The 10045-nt window shown below is 37.2% G+C and overlaps 2 protein-coding genes across 3 annotated transcripts; both read right to left on the bottom strand.

Moving 5' to 3' along the window:
- Nucleotides 1-604: 604 nt before the first annotated feature.
- Nucleotides 605-4092, bottom strand: LOC117750659 (claudin-10). Its single transcript, XM_034561938.1, has 5 exons — nt 3767-4092; nt 2254-2415; nt 2075-2162; nt 1829-1936; nt 605-1740 (listed from the first exon to the last, which is right to left on the bottom strand). Exons 1-5 carry the CDS (start codon nt 3996-3998, stop codon nt 1551-1553), a joined length of 780 nt encoding a protein of 259 aa, XP_034417829.1. The 5' UTR covers nt 3999-4092; the 3' UTR covers nt 605-1550.
- A 673-nt stretch (nt 4093-4765) lies between these two features.
- LOC117750636 (claudin-10-like) lies at nt 4766-9786 on the bottom strand. Of its 2 annotated transcripts, none has more exons than XM_034561907.1 (5): nt 9551-9786; nt 5762-5923; nt 5597-5678; nt 5405-5509; nt 4766-5296 (listed from the first exon to the last, which is right to left on the bottom strand). In XM_034561907.1, exons 1-5 carry the CDS (start codon nt 9762-9764, stop codon nt 5140-5142), a joined length of 720 nt encoding a protein of 239 aa, XP_034417798.1. In that variant the 5' UTR covers nt 9765-9786; the 3' UTR covers nt 4766-5139. The 2 variants fall into 2 exon arrangements, with proteins under 2 accessions (XP_034417798.1, XP_034417799.1); XM_034561908.1 differs by lacking the exon at nt 9551-9786 and adding an exon at nt 6899-7164.
- Nucleotides 9787-10045: the final 259 nt, after the last annotated feature.

Here is a 10045-nt window from a genome sequence, read left to right as displayed (position 1 = left end):
ATTTTCTTAAAAACACCACGTGCTTCATTTCCAAGTATCTATGTATCTCTATTTTATTCCTTTTCTTAACTTCAGTGTATTCTTCTTGCTGACTCAATATGACCAAGGGTTCTTCAATTCACATCTCGCTCTGATGAAGGTCCTTTAAATTGAACAAAGGGACACAAGATGAAGTAGCTGAAGACATGATGCAATAATTAAGATAATTTATTACAGTTTTCAATGAACCAATGCATGTGTTTGAACTGTGGGAGGAAACTGGAGCAAATATGAAAAAATGGAAAAACTGAGTCTGTGATTCTTATCAGCACATCAAACAATGGCTTGTATTAAACGACTAGCATATTTTTTTATAATGAAATAGTAAGCATGTTTTTTCAACATCATTAGGGGGGAAAGGAGGAGTTATCTGTGAGCTTCTTGAGCATTCATCCTAATGCAGTGATACAACTATTGTCTCTCCCCCACTCTCCCTTTGGATCCAATGTGCTTCGTTGTCAGTGACACTGAAGATCAGCCATAGGAGAAAGATCCAGGAACACAACTGGCAATTACTATTGTTTTTTATTTGAAACTTTATTTACAAAAGATAGTCCAACTGACATTCAACATCCCTTTGTATGGGAGTCCTGACCAAGACAGCAGCATAAAAGCTTCACACAAGAAGCACACAAAACAGATGTAAAAACAGCAAAAAGTTAAAAACAGCATCAAAATGTCCCATAAAACAAACAACAAATTGAATCAACCAAATAATTAGCAGTGTCATTCAGTACAAAGGCACGTCCAGTCAGTGTTCAAATAGTCTTTAATCGTTTTTTATCACACATGCTTATAAAATCTTCTAGTTTAAAAGTGTGCAAAAACTTTAAAAACACATTCATCAAAGCCGATGTGGGTTCCAGGAAGTCTGTACATCATTTGTCTGCCTAATTGTTTGCAGCTACTGATAGTTCAGTAGAAAACATAGTTTAGGCCGCAATTTGTGTAATATGGCTTTTTACAGAAAAATGTATTAATGTTCCATTTAAATTTGTATAAGACTAAAAGATAAACAGAGTAAGTTCAGAGGTTGAAATAGAGCATGTATTGTTGAAATGTCCGTTTAATACAGCTTGGGTGTTATTTTTATAGTTGACGTTCATTTTAAACCATTGAGATACCAGTGTCCTTATTAAGTAATTCCTCAACCAAAAAAAAAAGCACTTTCTCATTGGCATTCATATTAGCAGTTTTTTTACTATATAAATGTACAGTGACATTATTGATTGTAATGCATGCTTTTGTTAAATCACAACAACGTTTACAAGAATGAAAGTTAACAACAACAACAACGAGTTGTACAAGACAGTGTATTCTATACATAGTATACAGTATAACCTTTTTTCCAAAATAAAAACTTCAGATCATGAAAATAACAACAGCAAAAACAACTAAATACAATTGTTCATGATGCTCTCAAGAGAAGGCAGAGGGTTTTTCATTATATTAACAGTATGCAATATGCTGATTGTTAGTCAAACTATACATGAAAAGCGAGTTTTGTGCAACTACACAAATGCATCTCTTTCTGAGATTTTTGTATTTATTGTCTGAGAGAGCTTTGAGTTCTTGGAGCTGCTGGATGAGCCCACATAAGTTCCATACTGCCTGGAGGGTCTGTAGTATCCGGTGTACAGAGTTCTGCCTCTGGAGCGTGGGTTCATGTATGTGCCTCCTCCATAGGCATATACCACTTTACTGTAAGAACGAAACAATTCAATGTTTATATTGTGGTATGAACTCAGTAGTCACAGGATAAAGGATGAAGATGGATGAATTTCAATACCTCTCAGGGACAATTACCCGGAAGACGGTCACACCGAAGAACATACCCCCTAAAAGAATGAGAAAACATCCCACCAATCCTAGAAATATAGGAGGTCCTAGGTCATACCTGGAATTAGTTAAATGTGAGACAAAAAGTAATGAGCAATTGTACATGCTGTAAATACATCAGATTTAGCATAATATTTTACTGTGGAAGTTTAGATTATATTGTTCTGTAGATAAATAAGTGTGACAAAAAAAGTACCGTAAGACTCCTGGCTCTAATCGGAGAGCAAAGGTTGTTTTGGCAACCCGGTTGATGTACAAGCAGTAGCCAGCAACATCTGACACACCTGCATGCAGAGGCGTTGTTGAAATAAAGAAATAATGAGGGCAAAACATTTCTGTCATTTATAGAGACAAACGTGTATGTTGTGTACTCACTGCCAGCGATATGAAACACTGCTCCGGCAAAAAGCATTTTGTCCTTGGTTTTCTGTGCTCCACCAATATAAGTGCACTCCATCCCAAGGAAGCAAAGTACAACAGCAAAAAACCCCAAAGTTAAACCGCACATTAGCAATCCTCGTACTGCTTGGACAAAAGCTGTGGGAGGCAGAAAGAAAGAGTTAAGGCATAGTATTCGACAGAAGAAGTTCTAGGAACGCATTTCATTTCTTACTCACGCTAATGTGAGTATGAAATGGAGGATGGAGGTGTCTCCTTTTATTCACTAGACACTAATGTGAACCCTTTTACAATGCAAAGCCCAACTACACCAAATACTGCTCATGCTTATAATAGTTTTCTCAGTTCTGCTGAGATTTGTCTTAACAAGGCTCTGATTCAGCCGAATGGTAACTTTTGAAGCAGGGTTGATAAATTCAAACTTTACCGAAAATGACTTTAGTCATTTGAATCAACAGCTTTCTGATAAAGTTGTTACAATGATTACACTTTTACATACTATTATTAATTGTATTGTGTGCACTCAGCTTAAGCTCTGGAGTAAACTAAATGTCACTGAGAGCCCTCATCTGTTGCTTTGCTTTGCTCCCCCGTTGAACAGGACTTCACACTTTTCTTTTCATTCAGAATGTAAAACCTTATTATGCACATAAATTGTACCTAAGCCCTTAGATTGAGTTTATGGAGTATAAAGTAGAATATTTCCCTTTGAAATGTGAATTGAAGTGACCCATAAATTCACACACAACTGAATGTTAAATTCCTTGACTTAGGCGTTCTCTGTCAAAGTCAGTATTTATCAGTTGTATTCTTAATCTCACAATATTTGTAAATTTCACTGGGACAAATGAAGCTCTGCTGTCTACTGTGAGTTTGTTAAATGAACAGCATTTATTACAATACATGTTAATGCAATCATCTTATAGGATTGGCCTTCAAAAATGTCCATCATATTAACAATAGAAATTTACGCCAAAACTGAAACAAAGAAATATTAACTTGACCTTGATGACCTCTACACCTTAAAGTAAGTCTATGTGAAGCATCAATAATGGGATAATGTTATATGCTAAAGGCTAGGATGACAATAGCACAGGTAGAGAAGACTCTCAGTAAGCTAACTGACCCAGTTATTTTATTTACACAGTGTAGCAATATCTAGCTAAAGTTAGATAACATTAACAACCAAACCTAGTGGTCATATCAGACCAAGTTAAGCTGCAGTGGCAACATCCATGGATGTATTGAAATTGACACGGGGGCATTTTAAATGCTTTTAATTTCCACAAAAAACATGTTATAATGTTATTTCTTCTTTCAAAAGTAACACAGTATCACTTTAAGCCTTTGAACTAAGTGCCACTGTGCACACTCATCCATAACTGTGCCACACTCTGCCTGTTGAACTACAGGTCTGACAACCTGTCTATGAATTCAAAGTGAAAGAGATGGTATTAAAAACATAATTTCTGAGGTGTGGTGTACTTACGGGTGACCGTCCAAAGCACAGGGAAGTCTCTACAGTTGGTGACGGCTGTGGAGTCCGTGAAACAATCCTTCCATAAATTGGACCAGTACCAGGCCACTTTGATGATATAGGAGCCTCCTTGTCCTCCTAGTTGGGAGATCCGCCAATAGTCCATGGCCATGGTGCACAGCACAAACAGCCATCCAAGCGATGAAGTTAAGAAGCCGAGTACTTGGATCAGACGTTTATTCATTTCATAAATCACTCAATTAAACCAGGTAGCCACCACACAGTTGGGTAGAAGCACATAATACACCGAACGTCTGTTCAGTGGAAGCAGGACGATAAGTTGGTTCCTTCTTCCGGACAGGATAACATTGTGTGTGTGCCGTTTGCCATTGATGTTGATGAGGGCTCTGTACGATTGGATGAAATGTTTACTGTAAACTTGTTGGAGTGTGCCAACCACTTGAGGTAATTCCCTTCAATTCTAGCTACTTTTTTCAGGCTTAAATAATAAGATTTGCATCTACTCGTATGTAGCAATACTAATGGTAAGAAAGCTCATGCTTATAACCACTTCAAAGCGATTGATTATTTTTGTCGAACACATCATTATGATAACAAGGGTGACTCACAGATCTTCTTTAGAGAACATAGCAGAGTGCAAAACTGCTGCCCCCTGCAGGTATGATGTGATCACTGAAGAGTAGATATAATATGTTGATTAAACGAGAAAAAAAGAAAAATGGGATGATGTAGCTCAATTCTATTTTGTATCTATTTTATTTCTACTCATATACTCTTCGAAAAAACATAGCCTTCTCATGACTACACATTTAAAAAAATAACTAAATCCAGACCTTTTCTGACCCTCTTCAAGTTTTATTTTATTACAAAATCATAGGTAATGGTTATATAATTACATTTTTGACACTGTTATACATATTGTGATTACAGATTAACAAAATGTGCAGGTCACTTACAGTCAAAGATACAACCAACAAAGGAAATGTCTTGTCAAATATTGCACACCTAATTGCCACAAAGAAAATATAAATATAAAATGATGCAAAAGAATTATTAGAGAGGCCCATTTTGGACCATGCATACGTATGTTTTTGATTTAGCTGTTTAATCATAATACATACGTAGTCCTAAAATTCAATGCACAGTAATATGTACAACTGCCAAATACAGAAGCTGTCTGCTGTACAGAAAATAGAAATCCCCCAACACCAGAGAGTAAACAGCATCATACAATTTAAATTCAGAAACATTTAAATATTCTAAACTTACTTCCTGATGAGCCACAGATTAATATCATCTACTTCTACGGTAGCTCTTTTAAGACTCACGATTGGCATAAACTAAAAGTGTTATATTCACATTCCTCACACATATGCATTCTTATCAAAGTGCTGCGTCCTGGAGGAGTTGCTGTACTGTGGAGGCGGGCTCTGGTTTACAGTCTTGGCCTGCCCTCTCACGTAGGAGGAGATATGAGAACGTGAGGCAGCACCGTTGTAGATATATTTTGTCTGACTGTGGCTGGAAAGAGACAAAACACAGATTTGTCTTCATAAATTAAATTATGATTCAAAATAATCTAATTATTTGTGTATCTCCTGTATACCATAAATGTAGTACTCAAAGCACCTTTTGGTGAAAGAACATGAGATGGAGAAGCAGAGCATGATGCCTCCAAGGATACAGAGGATAGACCCTGACCAGCCGATGAAGAGAGCAGCTCCCAGTTCATACCTACAGACAAAGACCAATACTTGTTATTGATGATCATTTTTCTGAATAGGTTATAAATTCTCTGTGAAATAACGAGACAGTTCCTACTTCTGTGCCATATACATTGGGTCAAAAAACTCTGTTGTTATCCGGTGTGCATAGAGGGAGCATGCTGACAGTGAGCAGAGGCCTGAGCAGAACAAGAAAAAAATCAATCAAAATCAATCACACATATAAGTACAGATATTGCAGAGATAATTCCATCGTACTTACCACTAAGAATGAAATTTACACCTGCCAAGCAGGCAATCTTGGCTTTGTTTTGGTCGCTTCCTCCAATTTTGGTGCATTTCATTCCAATAAGGGCAAATATAGAACCAAAAAAGCCCAGACAGATAGCTGCAATCATCAATCCCCTGCATGCTTGAATGTAGCCTGCACATGTAAAATAGAGGTCAATGTATATGCAATCCAAAGAGTTTTACTGTGTCATGCTCCATTCTGTGGTTTTGCATTCTCTGTCGCCTCACACCGGCACACCACAAGGTCACTGGGTTAGTGACCTTGTGACCAATTTACACTTAAAGCAAGAAAACAATTTGTCATGAGTAACCCAAATTGTTTTCAGACACTTCGGAGTAGTTTAGGGACACTTGGTATGAAATGTTGTCATTCAGATGTGATTTTGTGGCAAATATTACCTTAGAAATTAACCCCTGAAACTAGTCATCCGTGGGGAAAAACCGCCTGAGGTTCAGAGTAAATCTCCTTTATAAATGTCAAGCTGTGAGAACAAAGGCTAAACATTGACACATGTGGAGGTAAATGAGTTGTTCCTTGAAGACTTGAATTGTGCCTTAGGGTATCTATTAGTCCTGAGTAGCAATGAGCTTCAACTAGAAATGTCAAAGTTTAGACAGAGAAGGAGCTGAACATTACAATACATTACATTACATTACATGTCATGTCATTTAGCTGACGCTTTCATCCAAAGCGACTTACAATAAGTGCATTCAACCATGAGTACAAGCTCAGAACAACAAGAATTAAGAAAGTACAATTTCTTCAAGAAAGCCAAACTACAAAAATACCATAAGTAAGTGCCATTCAAGTGCCACTGAAGTGCTGTCACTTCTGTTTTTATTCAAGGTATAGTTGGAAAAGATGCGTTTTTAGTTCCCGACAGCAGATGTAGAGACATTCTGCTGTCCTGATGTCAGTGGGGAGCTCGTTCCAGCATTGAGGAGCCAGGAACACTTAACAGACACTTGGAAACTGAGAATGAGTCAGCATTAGTCTAAAGATATACAAATAACAGCAACCCTTTCAGGCATTAACATGTGTTCTTTAACGGAAAGAAAAACAGGAAATAATTTCAACATGATTGACCAAAAAAGGCAAAAAGCTGACCCTCCAGTGCTAGCATCGAGGCAAAGTCTTTGCAGTTGGAGACTCCAGTTGAATCAGTGACGCAGGCCTTCCACAGATTGGACCAGTAGGTAGCTGTGGTGATGACCGTTCCATCAAGTGAAGATACTTTCCAGTAGTCCGTCGGCAAGGTAGAAGACACCAGCACCCACCCCGAAGTGCTTAGCATAAAGGCCAAGATCTCCTGAAACATGCTGCTTGTTCTGCAGAGAGGACTCCTCCACACCGCTGTGTGACGTCCAATTAAGTTGGTGAGATCTGGAATTGATTAATGGTTCCCTGGCTAGTGTGGCTTGTTGAAAAGGCAGCTTTGTGCTACACTAGTAAGTCCAATGGATAAGCTGCGCTTGATAGTTAATGTGTTGTGGACTGTTATATTCTGTAGGGAGGAGTTTGGCTCTGAACATCAACATGTGGCCAATGGTCTTTATGACATCTTCCACACCCTCATCCAGTGAGTTCTGACATTTAAAACCAAACTGTAGGCACGCACAATTATTGTATTGCTCTGTGATTGTGTGTGCAAATTATTTGGACATTGTGATGAGCATGACCTAACACTCAAACAACTTGATTAATAAGTAAATCTTATGATACCATAATGTAAAAATACTAAGTAAAATGTTGACTAAAGTAAAAGTTAATGTACTCCCACATAAAAAACATAGTATTCATTAACAGGTTTGTTACATAATTAATGTATTAACCAGTAAAATGGTGCAATGGTCATTCCTACTCAAGGGTAGGTTAAACTAAAATGCATCACAATGCGTGAGCCAAAGGTAAATTGTAAGGTGTTCCTGTTATTTTGTCCGTTCCCACCACAAACTATGTGAAAATTAAACCGGCATTTTTCCGACAACCTCAACAAAACAATAACATTACACATCACAAATGTTGTTATTATTTTGTATGTGTATGTGAATTTCTTCCACTCTCAATTTAAAACACGTTTTTTTTTTGTGAATCGAATCTGATCCACAGCAGATATTTGAGATAGGATACAGTGCAGGGAATGTGTCACCTTGCACTGCCACCTGCATAACTAGGCCTAAAGTAGCAGGATTCAAATCACTTATTAACAGCGTCTCATTCACTCTTATACGGAAGCCCTGAGAAGAGGTGAGAGGAAAAAAAAATCTAAATAGTTTTTTCGTACAGGGGAACAGGGAAAAAAGATTCTCTCGGATAATCTCTATTTACCTGTAAAAACAGGTACGTTTTGGGATATAAATATTTGTTACATCTCAGCCACAAGAGGCTGAAGTAAACCAAAACCCTATGTTCCACTGTAAATATCAATTAAATCATTTATGTTTTCTTCCACAAGTCATTTCTTCATGCACTCAAAACACAAGGTACATATGTTGTTTGTTAGCAAGTTATGTGACGTAACTTTCCTGAAATGTATTTTCAATCAGCGCTAATCTGCTGTTGGGGAATACATAATTGCTTTTAGTTATATTTAGAGCATGGGTTAGTGGTACACTTCAGCCTCTTGTGGCCAGAATTACAATTACAACAACAACATTTTCCTGACAAAACAATTCATAATTTTCCCAGAAGTAAAATAAAGTAAGGAACACTGGAACATTGTGTGCATTTCTAAAAATACTTGATTACAAGCAAAGAGCAACATCCATTCAATATAAAATAAATAAAACAAATATATAACATTTAATATTGGTGAAAAGGGTTCACACAATTTCATGATTTTAATTTAATGTAGTCCGTTATTTTCTCCCTCACGAGCTCATTACTGACAACAGGTCTTTGTTTACTTTCTCTGTCAAAGCTGTGACTCATACACGCTCAGTTTGATATTTCCAACGAAGGATTACTCATTTGCCTCAGTTAACACATGGGCCATAATCTGTCAAATAAATTATTATTTACTTAGATATTTTTTCTATAAATTTGAAACAATACTTGTCAAGGTAACATGTAATTTGTGATTATATCAGCAAAGATAATGATACAATGTTACTATAAAGAAATTGAACAAAAAAGTTTCAATTTAAAGAAAACTAGATGAAAAATGACACAATCTGATCATTTTTCAAACAAAGATAATCTCATTCTTTTATTGACAAATAACAAAACACTGTCAGTCTGTATATTCTACAATAGATACCTAATGATGAACCTTAAGTAATGTTTTCTTTGCAAAACAATCACTATAAAATGTTGTCTTTTACAAAAAAACTTTCCCGGTTACCTAATAATAGTACTTTCAAAGACTTCTTTATGTATCAAACCCATTGAAAAGTGGTAACTAGCACGATAGAAAAGATTATTTGAATATCTGCTACACCTAAAAATATATGCACAAAATACGCACTGAATTTACTGAGTTTGAGTTTTGAAAGAAATTGTCAGCAGCTTAATAGTTCTTGATACATCACAAGGTGATACATTTGTGTCTGTGTTGAGTAATATTTAGGTTACATATTTAGGAACACTTCATGCAGTATACATACAATACCTCGCCATATATCAGTACATGGACAATGTTCACCCACTAGATGTGTTTCCAACCGCTACGTTAACACTGACAAACGTGTCACGCAACAGTGTGACAACAGACATTTTGTTTTGTGGTCGCCGTGAAACTCTGACCCCAGTTTAGCTTACCTTCCAGCTGAAGGATAGTATGATGTGGTCTGCAGTGCAGAGCTCCAATGGCATTTCCAGCACAGTTGTTCCACAGACCCTGGAGCACCCAGGTCGCTGTGATGACTGAGGATGCCCGGCTGGTAGCCCTCCATTCATTGGACACTGTGGCACCAATAGTGGCGCCCAGTCCGGCCAAGCCACTGACAAAAGCCAGAATCTGCAAGCTTGACATTTGGAGGTTTAAGATATGTATACTGTCTTTTAACAGATCCAAGAAAATGGGAGAAAAAATGGCCGCAGACAGGCAAATTACACGGTGGACATGTGTTTCATTGTGATGATTTACAGACAGAACATCTCGCCTGCGTCTCTAGTGGCGAGGGATGGACACATGTGTCTGAAGGTAAAATAATAGGAAGGAAGTATGAGCTGGCAGTTAGTCATTACATTCTGTAAGCGTTTTGGTCCCCAAATAAGGTCAAGTATCATATTAACATTAAAGAAAATAAAGGA

The sequence above is a fragment of the Cyclopterus lumpus genome, chromosome 21 (genome assembly GCF_009769545.1).
Source record: "Cyclopterus lumpus isolate fCycLum1 chromosome 21, fCycLum1.pri, whole genome shotgun sequence".
In the NCBI taxonomy this organism is placed as follows: Eukaryota; Metazoa; Chordata; class Actinopteri; order Perciformes; family Cyclopteridae; genus Cyclopterus; species Cyclopterus lumpus.
The sequence above is the reverse complement of the archived record's forward strand: the minus strand, read 5'-3'. Positions and strand labels throughout refer to the sequence as shown.

What these genes read in the sequence shown, in the direction of transcription:
- LOC117750659 (XM_034561938.1), bottom strand. Translation starts at nt 3,998, where the DNA reads ATGAATAAACGTCTGATCCAAGTACTCGGCTTCTTAACTTCATCGCTT. An exon ending in TGTGCTTTGGACGGTCACCC is followed by an intron (nt 2,416 to 3,766) that starts GTAAGTACACCA and finishes TGCCTCCCACAG; the next exon opens with CTTTTGTCCAAGCAGTACGA. An exon ending in AGTGTTTCATATCGCTGGCA is followed by an intron (nt 2,163 to 2,253) that starts GTGAGTACACAA and finishes CTCTGCATGCAG; the next exon opens with GTGTGTCAGATGTTGCTGGC.
- LOC117750636 (XM_034561907.1), bottom strand. Translation starts at nt 9,764, where the DNA reads ATGTCAAGCTTGCAGATTCTGGCTTTTGTCAGTGGCTTGGCCGGACTG. An exon ending in TACTATCCTTCAGCTGGAAG is followed by an intron (nt 5,924 to 9,550) that starts GTAAGCTAAACT and finishes TTACATGTGCAG; the next exon opens with GCTACATTCAAGCATGCAGG. An exon ending in CCAATGTATATGGCACAGAA is followed by an intron (nt 5,510 to 5,596) that starts GTAGGAACTGTC and finishes CTTTGTCTGTAG; the next exon opens with GTATGAACTGGGAGCTGCTC.